At 33.2% G+C, this 19,050-nt stretch overlaps 1 protein-coding gene across 1 annotated transcript; it reads right to left on the reverse strand.

Annotated features, from left to right (window-relative positions):
* Positions 1–8,422: 8,422 nt before the first annotated feature.
* LOC132562075 (breast cancer type 1 susceptibility protein homolog) lies at positions 8,423–13,737 on the reverse strand. Its single transcript, XM_060226805.1, has 7 exons — positions 13,398–13,737; positions 12,879–12,966; positions 11,635–11,753; positions 10,983–11,121; positions 10,382–10,525; positions 9,728–9,843; positions 8,423–9,328 (listed from the first exon to the last, which is right to left on the reverse strand). The coding sequence occupies exons 1-7, from the start codon at positions 13,695–13,697 to the stop codon at positions 8,783–8,785; spliced, it is 1,452 nt and encodes a 483-aa protein (XP_060082788.1). The 5' UTR covers positions 13,698–13,737; the 3' UTR covers positions 8,423–8,782.
* Between the last annotated feature and the right edge of the window lie 5,313 nt (positions 13,738–19,050).

The following is a 19,050-nucleotide window of genomic DNA, read 5'->3' on the forward strand; positions in this document are numbered from 1 at the left end:
GTGCTTACTAAGCACAGTGAAAGATATAGATTTTGTAGTTTACCTTAATGAATTGTCAAATTATCAATTAATACATGTTCTTCTCGGGGGAATTATCGACTACGATATATCCCCATTTGAACTAGAGGATTTTAGAATAAACTCAATAATTTTCATCATCAGAATCCTACAACATTATCATGCTATATGATTGTAATGTTTGGTCATTTTGACTTCAATATGAAATATTCACGTCTTAAATCCTATGGTTGTACTATGCACATTTATTGGATTTAACTGGGAAAAAATACCCGAAATGATTTTTTTACGAAGAAAATTAAGATATTTTCTTTTGCATAACTTCATACAATATCATATATATATATATATATATATATCTTGATATTGTACTTCGTGCGTTTATTTTCTTTACTTTAGGAGTTGGTGTATGTATACAATATACGCACGTAAAGTCTGTGTCTATTGTTCACTTTGTATGTAATTGAAATGATTCTTGTATGCAATGTGTTTACTTTATAAGTTTTCTTTATATTATATGGTTCCATATGGAAAACGCTTATTTCGCGCGTTTATATTCATAACTATAGGAGTTGTTGTATGTATACAATATACGTACGTAAACTCTGTGTCTACTGTTTACTTTATATTAATTAAAATGCTTCTTATGTGTATATTTTTGTACAAACGCACTATTACTTTCTGTAATATTAATGTATGTTCTTTTTGTACAACTCTTCACACTTGGAGGAAATAAAAGAAATAATAATAGCTTCAATGGGATAGTCTGTGTGCTTCACTCGGTAAAACAGAACTTGCAACAAATATTTTGGAACAAACATAGTTTAGTTTTTTACAATATTTAACAGCTTTAGATAGTGATATTTTCTGTTACATCATTAATAGTAGTGATTTGAAACAAATACTTTTATGCATTATGTCTATGCATTAAATTGTGTTGAAGGACAATAAAAAGACACTGGTACGTAATGTATACGTGTGCATCATCTAATCATGGATCTCACAAACACAAAAATATAACAAAAGCTGGACAACCTACTTTTATGTATGAACATGAGCTTACATTCCCTTGCTACTAGACAGATGTTCGGCAAAAAATGTCCGAGTAGTTACTCTATTCGATGTTCGCTGTATGTCCATAAAAATCACTGCATGATAACATCAGAATCAAATGTATACCGAAATATTTAACCTCGTTTTAGGATGTATTTCAATAGCAAGGGCTATATAAACATACCTTTTTTTTGTATCTTGATAACATGATTGCTATAGATCTCATCAGCTGGCGAAAACCCTACACCGAGTATAACAATACCACAGTTATAATCTATAAACAAAATGGCATCAGTATTTAGAAAACAGAAAAAAGATCCACACCTTAAGAGTTTTACGAATCAGATGTGAATCTTCCGGTTATTATCTACATAGAAGAAGGGTTCAAGGGAAGCAATAGCGTAGAAACTATTGGACCAGCACAGGTATACATGAAAATACCCATTTTAATCGTATATATTTGTTTTTCTAATGACCTACAGCAGAACTCTTTATCTAGTAAACAAGGTCTGATATGAATTATATACATGTGCTTCAAATTACTGCATAGACGAATTTAGGTGAGGTGTATCATTATTGTGTATAATATGTAAATAGAGTAAAAATCTCATATACGACCATGTTTATCATTTAATCATATTGTGAAATACTGATACAATATTTCTGATTTGCCGACATTCTCAGTCTGTCTAATGTGTTTGTGACGTCACAAGGCATATGACGTCACGTCATAAAGTTATTACGTCAAGATGTTGGGTCGCATTACGTATTTACGTATGGTAAAACTCCGTCATAATTTTGTATGGAAATATTTGTTTTTGAATAAGACGAATTATCTTGTTGAATATCATTATAATATAACGCAGAAAATGTGTTATCCACCAGAAATCATAAATTGACATACTGCGCTATTTAGGCTTGCACCATATGTTAACTGGGTTAAATATCTGATTTGTACAAGAACAAATACATCAAGTAATCATCGACATTTCTACACAATCCTAATTCAAACTCCAAATCGTGATAACTATGTCATTTCTTTTGGTCAGTATTGACCCCGCACCCCAAGTCTTAGAAGAACGAATTTTTTTAAAAAAAAATTTTCATTTATCCAAAAACACATGAGGAATAAATAGATTCATATATACTATCAGTCTATAACTCCCACCGTCACACACTTACAGAGTATAGTCATGCATCATTTTCACCACTAAACACACAGCATTTTTAGTTGCACACTATATCTTAACTATCATAGACACTATGTAACACAATCACTCTGAACATATATTTATAACTTGCAGCCATACTAATACTCCAGCATTATAACATATACAAACAACATCAGCATCTGACATCAACATCATCATATACAATCATCATCCTCGTCACACATTAGCATCATTACATACCATCAGCATCATTATGGTCACCTATCAACATTAGCATCATCACACTTCAGCAGCATTACACATCCGCATTATCACATACCAAAATCAGCATCGTCACACCTCGGCATTATCATATATACCAACATCAGCAGCATCACACATCCAGCATCATAATTTCACATACTAACATCAGCATCACCACCCAACAGCTTCATATATCGACAATACATATCAGCAACAGTATTATCATATTAATGTCACACATCATCAGCAGTAGCATCATATATCTACATCATCACACTTTAACCTCCATGCATAAGGATGCTGCAGATTCTTAGACACAGTAAACATCATTATCTTCATCGTCAAACATACATAGACATGCTAAGTTCAGTAATTTCTCCATAAACTAGTATGGACTCATAACAAGTGAGCAACTAACAGCTGTCACTATATCACTGTAAGATAAATGGTCCTAGATATAATGAAATAAACAAATACAAAACGAAACATGTGATGATTTTTTTATTTATCAGAGAGAAAGGGGGAAGAACAAAGAGGGGGGAAAGAGAGATGGACTGGTTAAGACACACTTTGAATATGAATAGGGTAAAACTTTTTTTAACTATACCTGATAAAAATTACAAGTATTTTAATTATATCAAATACTGCCAAGGCCAAGGGGAGGAAAATGAAAAAGCATGATGTTCACAAAATTATGGGGAAAAATAGATTAATAAAATGATAATAGGTTCAAAGAAGTAATATTTTATTCCATTTTCTCCATTCCTCATTTAATTGTTCTAAATAAGAATCTCCCTTAGCTGTAGCAATATACTTCTTATCCTTATAATGATCCTTAATAGTATTAATCAGTGCATGTATGTCAAGAGAGTTCTTAAAGCATCTTGAATTGTATATGTACTGTTTAATGATAATATTAATTTCATTATCAATTTTGCTGTACAAAGATACCAAAGAAAAAGGACTGCTTGTTGACAGAAAAAGGGATTAGCAGTGCTTCTTAAAGAATTTCTAAACTTTGTAAAAAATTCTTGACTTTTTCACATTCCCACAATATATGTGTTAAAGTTTCAGTCTCAGACAAACAAAAAGTACAGAGTGGACTATCTACTTTCTTCACCTTATACAGAAATGAGTTTGTAGTCAAAGTGTAATGTAAGCCTCTGTACTGAAACCAATGAAGCTAAGAATTATTAGTAATTTTAAAAGGTAAAGACAAGATATTTGCCCAAGTGGATTCCTCACAGTTAAACTGTTCAGCCCATTTCTTTCTACCTGTAGGAATTTCATTATTTTTTATAAAACATCTATAGATATCATTTGTCCCTTTTTCCTGTAGGAAAAAAGGTTCAATGTTGCAAGGAATAAAAGGCAAAGAAAAATCTGAATCCTCATTCATATGCAGATCAGTATACTTCTTAATAGAGTTTAAGATTCCTTGAAACCTAAGAAAATACCATATTTTTCAGAAAAATCATTAAAAGAATAGAAAGAGACTGTATTTGAAACCTGTAAATTACCATTTACAACTCTAACACCTTTTAAAAACCAGTCTTTGTAGAAAACAGAATGCCCACCTATAGTTAATTTTGGGTTTTACAAAAGAGGTGTTTTCAGTGGAGAGAGTTGTCTACCTTTAACTTTGAGCTTTATGATCAGTAGCTTTTCCCAAGCTTGGAAAACATCACTCCAAAATTTATTTTTACATTTTTCCTGACACTTTTTTATATAATCACTCCCACAGTTCATAGCAAGATCAGTATTAATTTGTCTTTTGAATAAAACTTTCCACTTACTTGGAACTTCAATGCATTTATGAAATCTGAGATACTTACCATCTTCAAACCTCCTTCAAAATAGTTTTTCATAATGACATTTCTTGTAATTTTATCACTTTTCCCATTCCATAAGAAGTTAAAAAGGATAGTATTTAAGTAATTAATTAACTTATTACCTGGATTTCGAAGGGCAATAAATAAATGATTAAATTGTGAGATTAAAAGTGACTTAATGACATGTATCTTCCAAATTGGAGATATCATTCTTCTACTCCAAGATTTAATAAGAGATTTTAGTTTTATTAATTTTATGTCAAAATTTAGTTTAGGAATTTCATGCAAGTTTACACTAAAATCAATCCCCAATAATGTAAATTTATCCTTTCCCAACTGTAAGTTAAGCTCTGGTAAAAAGTGTCAGTAGAATATTTCTTACTACCAATCCATATTACCTGTGTTTTGCTAGTATTAATCTTAAGACCTGAAATATTTGCAAACAAATTAAGCTCCGTTACAGATTCACGTAAAGATTCTTCTGACCCATCAAGTATCAAGGAAGTGTCATCAGCATACTGAGAGAGAAGTATTGAAAAAATCACCTACACTTATACCACTTATATTTTTGTTTTCCCTTATTCTTATTGCTAGAATTTCCGTGCATAATATGAAGATATACGGTGAAATTGGGTCGCCTTTCCTGCAGCCACGCTTTACTTCTAAGAAGTTTGATACATTTCTCCCATGATTTATAGCTGAACTGGCATTTTTGTGAAGAGTTTTGACCCACTTTCTAATACTCATCCCAAAGCCAAAAAAGTTAAGTGTTTTATCCATAAATTCTCATGAATCAAAGGCTTTCTCAAAGTCGATCATTAGAAGCATTCCTGGAATATTATTTTCTTCAGTAAAATTCATTATGTCATAAATAAGCCTAGTATTTTCACCTATATAGTGTCCCGATCAGAATCCTATTTGATCATGGTCAATAATTTTGTCTAAAACTGACTTCACCCTATTCACTATTACCCCAGAAGCAATTTTGTAACCAATATTCAAGAGAGAAATCGGTCGCCAATTTTCAAAAACTGTCTTGGTTTATCCCCCTTTGGTATACAAATAATAATTCCTTGTCTTTGAGTAACAGAAAGTGTTTGCAAAATACCCAAAATTAAGTGACCTAACAATAAATGTACCCAACTGCTTCCAAAAACATTTAAAAAATTCAGTGGTAAAACCGTCGGAACCTGGGCTCTTTTTATTTTTCATTTTGCTAAGAGTTTTACCCGCTTCTTCTAATGTAATAATTCCTTCCAGAGCATCTGATTCTATATCGTCTAATTTAGGAACATCAAAACTATCAATAAAATCATCCAAGATAATATAAAAAATTTCATCAAATACAAATTCTCATAAAAATCTTGAACTTCATTTAAAATTTCAAATTGATCAGTTATTATCCTATCACCTTTCTGTACCTTAGGAATAATTTTTGAAGTGTAATTTCTATTTTCCAAACCTAAGAAATAGCTTGTAGGCTTTTCACCCTCCTCTATCCATTTTGCCTTAGACCTAACAATTATTACCTTGTATTTTATATGACCTTATGACTTCCAAATTTTTTTTTCTTATTTGTAAGCTCTACAGTATCTACCTCGTCCTCATTTTCTAACTCCTGTATAAGTTTCTTAATCTTTTCTTCTCTACTATTTTGTGTTTTCTTTAAGAATGATGAATATGAAATTGTTTTTCCCATGATTTCCATTAGAAGAACCTCTAAAAACAATTGATCATTAATAGTAAATTGCAAATCTAAGTCTAACAATTCTGAAATATTATCCAAGTTGTAGACAGGAAGGCAATATCTAGTTTTTATATCATTAATACAGGTTTTAACCATTTTGAGATACTCCATATCTTTTAAAAGAGAATTTTTGAATTTCCAGAGACCTTTACCTTTCTTAAATTTCTTGAACTTTAAACTAATTCAGATCAGATTTGTAGCCAGGATCTATGGAAGAACTTACAATACTAGTTAGTAAACTTTCTGAAATTAAAAAAAAATCTAGCCTAGCCTGCTTAATAGGATTACTCTTTCTCCAAGTATATCTTTTAAAATGTTCATGTTGCTCTCACAAATTATCTACAAGGCCCTGATTTTCCATGATTTCGCCAATTTTTTCCCTAGATTTAGGATTATAAATGTTTTTATAATTGCTGTCATAATCAATCTCAGGTTTCAAAACTAAGTTAAAATCACCGCATAAAATAACATCATTATTTCCAAAATCTTCAATAGCTTCACTTATATTATTTAAAAAGTCGGGTCTATCCTAATTAGGGACATAAACTGAAATAAGGGTTAATCTTGTACCTTCTATTGTTATATCTAAAGCTAAAAAATACCTGTGTTATCTTTCTTTTCCCTAGGCACCTTCGATTCGAAATTATTGTTAATAAATATAATGGAAACACCAGGAGCTGTATTACAGCTACAGAGCAGATATAAAAAAGAATGGAAGTGACAGAACTACATTGATTAACAATAACGAGTCCGGTGAAGAGGAATTTTAATTCCTGTACTGGAAATCAACTATAAGTAACTATAAGTAAGTAATAAGAGCTGAAGTAAAGCCCCATTCACTTCGGTAAATATTTTCCTTTTCTTCCGTAAATGAGTGTCCTGGAGACAAAAAAACATTATAACATTTACTTTTCAAGTATAAAAACACACCTTTTCGTTAAGAACGATCCCCTACACCCTGACAGTTTGAACTCAATATGGTTATGGAATCAGCTGCAAATCGAACGTTGCAAAAGTATTAGTATTACCAGAACTTCTATGAGGTCTGTGCCAGTCCAAGGGAAAGTAGGAATAAAAGAAAGAGGGGCCATCAAACAAGTAAGATAGCTAGTAGACATAAAAGTTACCATAAGGTCTGAGTCAGCGACAACTTGCAACTCAGCACCCTGAAAATGAAAATTTGTCGATCTTGTGGCCGTTACGGCAAACAGGAAGTGACAATTAAAACCGGAAGTGGTAAGGGATATATAAGCGTCGACATGAATTCATGGACAAGCAAATCCGGAAATAATCAGAAAGTAAAGTATAAGAGGGTATTACTGTAATACAATGTTACAGAGTTGTGAGGACACCATAGCATAGTTTTTTTTTTATTTATTTACAGATAAATAAGAATAAGTAAATAGATAAATACATGTAAGCTTTCTTCCGTCCGTCAAAATCACAAACAATTTCCCGTCTGCACTATATGAGTTCTTTACACATCTGGGTTTGTAAGCCTCCTTCAGTCTATCTTGGTTGAACTTGGTAAGATCGTCAGACACACTAGTTCCTTTCAACTCCCTTCTCTTTTTCATAATCTCGTGCTTCTTAGTCCTGTGAGTAAATTTAATAATAACAGGTCTGGCCTTTCCGTTGGAAAACCTTCCCAGTCAGTGTGTAATGTCAATATCATTTCCACTTAGACAGACGTTCAGTTTGGAGTTAATAAGTCTCACCACACTGTCCTTGCAATCTTCAACTGTCTCATTCTCTGAAGTATCCGCTAAACCAAAGATTCTGATCGAATTCTTCCGCCCATGTTGCTCAAGATCGTTAAACTTTTCACACAAAGCTTTCTCGGACTCTTGGAGATCTGAACACTGAGTTTTGAGAGCTCCGACCGTTTGTCGCAGTCCACCATTTTCCTTTTCCAAATCAAAGATTCGTCCTTCTAATTTTTCCACCAACTCACGATTCTCTTTTCTGATCTCGTCATTCAACTTTATAAGTCTTTCATCCATTCTTTGAATTTTGGTGATGTCCTCTGTCAGTGGCAAGATAGATCCTTTGTTCCTCTTCTCTGAGCTAAGAGTCTGTAATGCAGCGATGGACACATCATCGCTCCATTCATTTTCACACAATGTGAGGAATGCATCAGCATTTGATCCTGATTGAGTGTCAGCAGAAATCACAGACATTGCCTTCTTTACCTTTGCACATTTTTTCAACAGGTGTCCAATTTTCAGTGCCAGAGAAGGATTGCTGTACTTGTTGTTTTCTTCAAAGTAACTGCAGAGCTTTCTTGTTGCATTTACAGCAAGTGGAAAATTTTTGGGGACAAGTACATCTGACAGTGAATTTATCTCTGTGTCTTGTTTCCTTACCGAAATTAAAAACCGTCCAAGTTCTCTCATTTTTTGACTAACATGCGGATACAGATGAGGTAGGTGACCATGTTTCTGGAACAATTTTTCCCCTATACGTAAAATGACTGGGTCATTTCGCACAACCATAGTAATTTCATTGGTATTCATACGACTCAACACCTTTCTTTGAAGACCCTCACTGATCACAACTGAACTTGGCAGCAGAAGAGATGCCTCTGACTTTAATCTTTTTTGATTCCTATCATTTTTTCGAAATGGGCAAATTTTCCTATGTCTCCACAAAAAGGCTAGACAATCTTCACAAGACAAGTATTCTTTTGCTGTGGTTGTTGTTTCATCTTTTCTTGTCTATGTAACCAATGTTCCAGTTCCATTCTTTAGCACTTCAACATTATGTTTATAATCTCCACTATTCCTGTGTTTCATCAATGCTAATTTTCTTTTTTCTGACTTCAAGGGTAAGGACAAGATCCGTTGCACCTCCATTTCCTGTTTGTGGGGTCCTAGATAATGTTTGGTAATGTTTGTAAATCCTTCTCCACAGTACATACAATAATGAATTTTATCCCAAATTCTGATGCCATCCTTATTTTTGCTTGCCTGTACTCTAACAGGATCTATGCCAGTTGCTGAATATGGGTCTACTGTCAATGGTTTCTGTTCTTTTTCAGTAATTATATTGGCTCTTTTTTTGCGCAATGCTTCAACTGACTTGGAAACACTTTGAACTGGGAATAATTCTGATATCCTTGATGAATCTGACAGATATTCTTCTTCTTCTTTAGATTCCGACTCCAAATCTGCATAATCTGGATCTTTCTCATCATCATCACCGCAACCAAAAAAATCCATCTCGCTGTCCTTGTCGCTTGCATCATTCTCATCATCTTCAGACTGAAAAAAAAAGCCATTATAATAAAATCACAGAGCTAAGCCTCATAGCATTAGTGTGTTCATCTCTTTATGCCCATCACACATACATATGGTTGGGTTGAGGACAGAGGACAAAGTCTAAGGGGTGGGTCATGTGTAAATTCAAGTAGTATCAATTAAAGGTCATGGTTATTGCATACATGAAGATCTTCAGATGTAGCATTCAGCCCAGGTGGGGATGCCAGCCTGCAGGAAAATGTGTACAGATGGAGAACCAACAACAGCCGACAGGTTATAACATCAGCTCTCCATATTTTTGACCAGTAAAGCTAAATATGCATTCAATGTCCTACATCATTTCCAGTCAAACCACAAAATATCACTGAAATCCGAAACATTTAAAATTCATTACATTATTACCATGTTTTCCTCTGCAGTAAATTTGTATTCATCTAATGGCTGCACACTGTATAATGAAAGTGAATCAAAGACCCAGTCACGAACTACTGTCACAATTCCAGTCTTCATGTGAATCTCTGAAAATAAAACATCAAATACATTGAGATAGCATTATGATATGAGTGTCTAACAAATCAAGAAATGTATGAACCTTCCATCATTCCTATGTCAACATATGTTCCAAATTCTGATTCTAGGTCTTATAACAAGAGAACCAAAGATCTAGACAGATATTGGATTGGCACACACCATTACAAGGTCTGTCTAAAATGCTCTGCCAAAATGTATAACTGGAGTGTGGTGTGGTAGGGGGGATAGATGGTGGATAATATCAAACAATATTGCAAAACTCCCAAGAACTTTACCTAAAAGACAAAAAACTGACCAATCACAAAATATGACTGACCAATAAAAGTATGATCATTCTGTGTACCTCTGACCATGTCTTGTACTGAACGTGTGTGTATACATATATTGTATACATACCTCCAGTTAACTTAACATATTGTATGTCGTATCTAAAAAAATACAAATTTTAACCAACACTCCTTATAGTTAATTAACTCCCTGTGTGTCTTTGCGTATTTATAAATAATTTCTTACAAATGTATTTACCAGTGTATTTTTCAACATCCTCAGGTGTCACATCATCATCTTCAGTACATGTCACTATAAGCTGTTTCACATGTTTGTTTGAGAAATCTGAGAGACTTCGTGCTACGGTACCTCCACATTCAAGTAGCAATTTTGTCATAGTAACTACAAAGAATAATGTAAGTTCTTGAAAATTGCAACAATCAACATTGATACACCAATGTGTTTAAACTCTTTGTACGAAAAAAATATTTAAATTCATCCATGGACAATTCATGATAATAAAATTACCTGTATGATATCCTGAACTTTCAATTATTCATAATAATTCTGATCTATGTATATGTATCTTGTATATCTTACATAGATGATTTAATAGGGCTATTCTACTTAAATTCATACTCCAAACCATGGATGTCATTATTAAAGTATTTTTTTGTTGTTTTTTCCCCAACATACCGTATGACCTGGGGTTAAAATTTTGTTCTAAACCCAAACATCAAACCAATATGATTTATTCTAAAAACTTTTGGTGTTGGCTATACATTTAAACGGAATATTCCTGATCAAAATTAAAGTCAAGAAAAATAATCAAAGTAATTGCAAGTAAATGCATACACACCTGTGTCAATATCTTTACTTGATTTTTCATCACAGTATATTTCATACCCTGTCAGCAGCGACGAACCCGTCATGCGTGAAGCTTTTGGCCTTTGAATTTTTGTTCCAGTTGTAGAATCCCCAATTATCTCATAATCTTCCTAGTAAAGTAAAAGCAAAACTGATTCTCTTAATAATCTAGTATGTTTTTTGTTTTATCTAAAACATGGCACTATAGATATTTGTACACTGTAGCATATTCAATATGAATACCCATTGAGGTTTGTAACAGATTTTACAAGTCTTCTCTTCTTTCCATATCTTATCTAACCTGTGTTTGATTCTAAGATAACCAACAAATTAAATTCTTGCCAAAACTTAAACGTCAAACACAGCATTATTATTTTTTATATTACTTTAACCTTAAACAGTCATTATTTCATTATCTTCGCATATAAGATTATCTACTGGATTGATTGTAATCGTACAATAATTGTTGGATTTCATCGTCTTTTCTTGACCCAAGGATATTTAGCCTTGGCCTTCAATAAATATCATCCTCTCAACATATTTTTGTTTCCTGCCGCTTCATTATTTTATTGTGAAAGGGCAAATATAGAATAAAAACTGCAAGAATTTCCTAGGACATCTCTTTATAACAAAGTTTAATATACCTTTGGTAACAGGTGTCCTGCTTGCTTGCTGTCTTCTATCCACTTATAATCTAGAATCCAGCAATGATTAGCAATGGCAAAAAAATATTTCACTGTTCTTGTGGCAATACGCACTGGATCTGAAAGACAAATAATGTAAATATTGGTACAGTTGTATAATGTTTCTTAATAATGTTTTATGAACAAAGGACAATTTTTTCTCCAAAACAACAGAAATCAATTATTTTGAAAAAAAAAATATGTACCTTTTAAAGCATTTTGCATAACTGAACTGACATTTCACACAATTCTTAACTTTCATAATCCACAGCAAGATATCAATTCAAAAGGCCCGGAGAAGAAATTATTGAGGAAATCTCACTTACTTGGCCTATGACCTTGAGTGACCTAATGGCAGTGAACTGCATATCCACTGAAGATGGTGCCAGTATACCGCATGTTTTGTTTATACATGTATATCAGACTTTCATTTTTGGGCTACTAGAAGATCCAGCAACTTTTACTTACAAAATTGAACCCAAAAATAGCTTCAAATCAAATAAAGATTATTTGCTACAGTAATTCTTGAGAAGAATTTGAAAATGTGGAGTGGCTAACAACAGACGACAGAAAATAAAGAAGATGGCAATTTCTTACATAGCTGTCCATGTAAGATGTAGTTTTTTCAATGATGTAAGGTCATGTAAGATGAATGGATCCTGCATGAGTATGACATTACAATGATGTCATGATATGGGAAGTTGAAGTCATTTTACACCATTTTGCTGAATCTTAATTTTCAGTTCAAGATGCTAATTTACAACTATTGCTGTGTTCGTTCAAATGTGTTCATACTTTTAGTATAAACAAAAACCTGCTTGTTCCAGTAGTATAGATAATTCTAAAATTGGTTCATCAAAGAAGTTGATGTTCAGCCCAAAGATTGCTGCTACCCATCTCGATAAAATAAATAGGTATGCTATGTAAGAAAATAACACCATGATATGTTTAAATTATGTAGGATAGAAATATCCCACCCTCAGGTATATAATTTGTGTTCAAAAACCTCCACAAACCTTGTTTTTTTGCCTCAAATTCTGTACCCTCTGATGTGATATTTCTATCCTAGACATATACATATGATATGTTATAGATATAGTCTAACTAGCTTGAGCCTTCAGTTTAGGTGAACTTGAAATGCATACAACATAAATATTTACATATATATATGTATTAAGCAATAACAAAAACTTGACAATGAGTACCTGTGTGCACAACAACATGTGTTACACATGGACTGAATTCTCTGTAATATTGCACGTCATTCTCTGATGCTACCATCCAGGTTTCCTTCTGTCAGAAAAACAAATTGTTTATTATATTTTAAAAACTAAAACTGTATTTTCCTACTTTAATTAGAAGAATGCTATGTAATAAAAGAATAAACATTGAAATTCAATATTTCAGAGTTTACAGTGGATAAAAATTCTGTGAAACTACAAGTGGACTTATATGTTGAGATCCAACATATCTGTCTAGAAACCAGAAATGGTTTCATTTTCATTCAAGAAACTGGCATATTTTGTTTGAAACGTGTCTCTCTATTAATTGTTCATAGAATCAAAGGAATACCATTATTGATGCTTTATCTATCTTTTGATATATCTAGTTTATATTAAAGATCATGATAGAACTGATAAAACAAATTCATAAAAAAATAGAATCATTTCACCTTCCCATTTCAGCTATCTACTTGTTTGAATCTAATATTATTAAATGTTTACCAATTGAACAGGAGTAAGTCCAGAACATAGTATGCCTCTGCAAAAAACAGTTTCTGACAGCAGCACTTCCGACACACATGGGGACTCGGATGATGCAACCATTTCTGTACATGGGTCCTCCTGTGTGATGGTAACTTCTGTTGTAACTGGTGCCTCAGGTTTCGGAAGGTTATTTTCTGAAGACACACATGGGGACTCAGATGATGCAACCATTTCTGTACATGGGTCCTCCTGTGTGATGGTAACTTCTGTTGTAACTGGTGCCTCAGGTTTCGGAAGGTATTTTCTGAAGACACACATGGGGACTCAGATGATGCAACCATTTCTGTACATGGGTCCTCCCTTGTGATGGTAACTTCTGTTGTAACTGGTGCCTCAGGTTTCGGAAGGTTATTTTCTGAAGACACACATGGGGACTCGGATGATGCAACCATTTCTGTACATGGGTCCTCCTGTGTGATGGTAACTTCTGTTGTAACTGGTGCCTCAGGTTTCGGAAGGTTATTTTCTGAAGACACACATGGGGACTCGGATGATGCAACCATTTCTGTACATGGGTCCTCCTGTGTGATGGTATCTTCTGTTGTAAGTGATGCCTTAGGTTTCATCAGGTCATTTGCTGTAAGTAGTTCCATTGAATTAGATAATTTATTATCAAATACATAAATGTATATATTTGCTTCAAATAATACAGGAAATAATGATTAGGTCATGACACTATTACAATTACTGCTCTGTATGATCCTTCCGAGGTCATCTTTAAATTTTTTTCTCATGGTTCTAGAAAGCTTTGCTGTAAAAGAAAAAATCGAGACTGAGGTCTACATATTTAAGTAAATGGAACAGACATACTTTCTATAAAATACCAGCTTTTACCACAGAAAATGTAACACTTTACAAGTCATACCCTGTTTCATTAAAAAAAAAAGGTTTTCTTAATTCAGTTTTAATGCAAAGCAACTCCATCCATTTTAGACAGCTTTTTCTTTTTTCACTTCTTCAAATAGTTTAAAATCAATTACATGTAATATGCATTATAAAATGTACTTTTCAATATATGAATTACGAAAAATAAAATCAGAAACAAAGTTAATGATCTGAAATGAAATATGGCTTAGTTATCTCAAAGTGTTAAAGTGTACTATGAACAAAACTTGATGTGAATAAACCATTACCACATACCTGGCCAATTCTAACATGTAATGTGGCTATGTCATATTGATACTGCATAAAACATGTGTAATAACACTGTTGTGATGTCATAAAAATACGACGTCACAGAATTGTCTCAGTCGTGGAAATTGTTTCCGTCGTAGTAGAAAGCCTTTCTTATAGGGAAAAAAATTCAAGTTTTGGCATATTTCTCATGGAAAGTTATGTGATAAATAGAACTTTACACTTGTGTCAATGTAATATAGAAATTTGTTAAACTAGTTAAACAAATTTCATATTACACTGACACTCATGTAAGATTCTTTATTTATTCTATATGATCCAAACTCAAAGAGGTTGAAAACAGCATGAATATAGACTGATTCATTTAGATAGCATCTGCTTGTGTGTCCAAACACCTGTATACAGCACATTACCTCCTCATAAAGGATGCATTTCGTCATTAAATTTGTAAAAAGTAATTTCTTTGTATGTATATATGTAGCACTTTAAATATTACCTAACAGAATTTATGACATAACTGAATACTCCTGCATATTGAACACTCTATCAAATGATTATCTTCAAGTATAATTCTATAGGGCAGTTTTGACAGCATTGAATTGATGTCACAAATGTGGGCTACCAATATCAAGACAATCGTCCCGAGTAAAGGGTGTGTTTTTTTCAAATAAATCTCAATATCTGGGAATTGAAGTTAACTATGATGGTTGCACTTTCTTTTTATTGTATAATATTAAGTATTTTCATACTTCATATAGCAAAACGTTCAGGGTACACTATAACTCTACAAACATCTAAACTTTAAAACTTAAACAAACTTTGGGTAACTGAACAAAAGTGAAATAACCACCCATAAGTAAAAAGGAAATGAAATAAAGAGGCTCACATCAATACAGTTATTAACGGTTCTACTAACTCAGTGTTATAAAGGGAATAAAACAAAGATTTTAATGTAGATATTGAAAAGTTTTGTACATTAAATTTGAGAATTCTTCGAAGATTAAATATATTAAGAATATGTTGACTGTATAACCCTGATGACATTGCTGGACAAGATGAAACACCTATCTCTACATTGTTCCAATTTGGAATTCAAATGTCAACCTCTTTAAAGTAAAAGTTATATTTTGAATGTATACAAGACTGGAGATAATGTACCAAGAACCACTTTATCTCAATTCTTAAGTTATAATTTCAAAGTTACATCAAAATGATATATTTGTATGTGTAATTTATTCAACATTGTCATTAAATGCTGAAAAAATTCAGAAATTTCAATAAATCACAGTCCCAACAAACATAATATCATGGCTATTGGTCATACTGGATGTAAACTGTGTTGTATTACCAAAAATTTACAATATTTGGTCAGGATATGAGCTTTACAAAACATATTTCATGGGATTACTGCATGAGAATGCAACAATAAAGACTCCTCCCCACTTCTTGCTGTCTAAATATTTTTTTTGAGATGAATTTAAAAATTCAATTTGAATAAATTCCTGAACTGTGAAGAATATCTTGCTCCCTACATATTACATCTGAACTATTATTCACAAGAGGCATAAATTTAAAGCAATCACTGCTTCTCAGAGACCGTTTTTGTTCAAATACTGAAATATTGGTAATGCATAATGATAAAAGAACTTGAAATTGTTAACATCAAAATAAACTCCCTGAATTGTTCACGTTACCTATGGATTTATTGATCTGTGAATTATCTTCACATGCACCTTTCCATTTACACCAATTATTTTGTGTTAATGGGATACTGAAAGAAGATACAACATTTTTCATACTATTTAAATGTTACATGAATGTTAACAGGAACAGCATAGACATTATTACTCTCCTCACATTCTACATTGATGTGTCCCAAGGCATATTGCATATTTCCACATAATCTATAGGTATATTTCACTTCTAATCATTTGACCAATAGCTGATATGATTTTATTTTTACCGAAGTTGGTTGTCTGTTTCCAACTATTAGACATTCCGTTTTACCTATTCTGATATACTTATATTTGGTTCTCTCCTTCTTGGTTAGGAGACCAATCTTTATTCAGAAATAATTGAGGAGACATAATAACATCATACTTCTACACACAACAAACATTCACACTGATGAATACCAAGTTACATGTTTTTATTTGATGCTCAAAACAACCATTCAGCCTTAAGGTATACTACCTACCTGACATCATCTTCTTCTCCAAAGAAAGTTCCATTTCCTTGCTCATCCACAAAGCCCGGCCACCATACCCCTTTTTCTAGTTTAATCCAAATGTATTGTGACAAAGTGCTACATGCAGAACCATCTATAAAAACACAAACAGTATCATGTTTTAGGTAAAGTTTCCAATTATAATTGCTGTGCAAGTTTTCACTTTTGTTGGCAAAAAATGAAAAAAAAAGTGGGTTTACAAAATCATGAAACATTTCTCTGTATACCACAGATATCACATATATGACATATTTGTGAAATCTCATTACATAAGATACATATATACAGACCAAATCTGATTGGTATCTCTCCATTGGAACAGGAGAAGAAAGATTTTTAATGTTTTACCTCAATTTCCCCTATTGCCTCCCCCCATCCCCAAGGGGGCCACACCCATCATTTATACAAAATTGAATCCATCTTTGCCCAAGGATTCTCCAGACCAAATTTAGTAAAATCTACTGGGCCGCTCAGGACTAATAGCGTTTTAAAAGAAAAGTTGACTTTGGTTCGATCCCAGGCAGAAGCATACACATGAAAGTATCTCTGCTACAATTACACTATCTTTATTCAGTCTACATGAAAACTGTTGCATACTGGCCATCAATAGCATTTGTAACTTATGGGAACAGTTGTATTGAAGGATATAAAACTTAACTGGTCTATCATTAATTTTCACATCATTAACTACAATTTTACTGACCTAACTGGAGCTACATTTGTAGTAATGAACTTGCATACAAGATAATATATATATAATTTATTCAATTTACATCAATGAAGTTATTTCAACTTATTATACATTAATTGCTCTTGTTTGTCAGGGTATTGTTAGTGTGCAGGTGTCTAATTCTTATCTTGTGAGGAAACTTGAGTGCCAATGGAGATCTAGAGAAAATCTGTGGTGTGGCAAGCGACCCATACCGTCCGGCCAGTGAATCGGAATTCAGTGTCTTTGTGAAAGGCAGGTGCGCTATCCACTGCACCACCCTGTGTACTTTGTTGAAAGTATAATTATATGTATATGACAGCAAGATACCAGTTTTTTTCTGCTTCCTTTTTGAGGTTGTTCCTTCCTGTTCTCCTCTTCTCTTTCTCCCCATACTGTAGGCCTAGTGAGTGTCGGCACTGTAATTTAACCAGAAAAAACTTTGTGTAACAGACAATCAGTGCACATACATGTAAACAAAAAGAATAGGCCCAGTTCATATTTGTTTACCATAAACATATACTTGCAAACTTGTTCGATTTCTAACTCCATCCCTGATAGTATTTGTCAAAAATGCATCAATCACCTAGTGTAAAAGTGGAGGTTATAGGTGGTCTTACAAGCTCAGTCTATGGAGAACTTCTCTTATAGTCTTATTGGTAGGATGTTCACCATGAGAGCAAAAGGTCGCTAGTAGTTCGAGCCCCAGCACGGGCAGACATTTTTCATTACTCCCTTCTGTACACATTTTTTACATAGGTCCATGTCTTTTATTTGTTAATATTGGGAGCTCTGCCCCCAACCCCCTGTCTTTTATTTGTTTCCCAGAATTACTGTAGAGTCCTTAATAGCATACTTAATTGAACTGATACTTATCTTAAATTTAGCAGAAAAATGTAAATTAACTGCCTTCCGAGGACCTACGTAACAGATTCTACTCCTCCCTCCTACTACACATAAAATAAAGAGAAAAACACACCATGCAAGGCAAAAATTTCAAATGTTCCTCTTCAGTCCAGAAATACGTGTATACTTGTAAAGATACGGCGGAATTGTTGAAGCAACTAACGTTACGCATCATTGACAATATTTACAACCATACAACTTAAATCCTTATCGACAATAAAGGTTGATACTTTTAGCAGTGTTTTTACCGAAAACACAAACAACAGATATTCTTTGCTGTTTTCTGAGAAATCAGTATGAAAATCTAACCCATGAAATGTGCAATAACATATGCACTGATCAAAACTTCGGTTATTTAATATACTCTAACTCACCTGAATCTTCAAAGCCCACTTATTTTTCAATTCAGGCCCTGTTACCTCGGCAAGCCGGTATTCTGTTTCTGTGGGTGTGTGGGATAGGTCGTTTTACAGTCTTTTATTCGGACTGCTTCGTTACGAATGGCGATAATTATTGTGACCCAGTAGTAATTTTGGCTCTTGGTAGGTTAACATACCCTTAGTCACGTTGTTAGTTGTACTTTGGGGAGTTCAGCCTAGGGTTTAGTGGTGATATTCTGTCTGGTTTGACGAATG

The sequence above is a fragment of the Ylistrum balloti genome, unplaced genomic scaffold (assembly GCF_031769215.1).
Source record: "Ylistrum balloti isolate Yb309-2 unplaced genomic scaffold, AGI_CSIRO_Ybal_v1 Utg371338, whole genome shotgun sequence".
Classification (NCBI taxonomy): domain Eukaryota; kingdom Metazoa; phylum Mollusca; class Bivalvia; order Pectinida; family Pectinidae; genus Ylistrum; species Ylistrum balloti.

Bases quoted from the DNA above. Each gene is read 5' to 3' on its own strand.
- LOC132562075 (XM_060226805.1), bottom strand. From the start codon at position 13,697: ATGTGTGTCTTCAGAAAATACCTTCCGAAACCTGAGGCACCAGTTACA. The intron at 11,122-11,634 runs GTATATTAAACT...TTACTTTACTAG, and splicing joins CAGGACACCTGTTACCAAAG to GAAGATTATGAGATAATTGG. The intron at 9,329-9,727 runs GTAATAATGTAA...TTTTTTTTTCAG, and splicing joins TTACTGCAGAGGAAAACATG to TCTGAAGATGATGAGAATGA.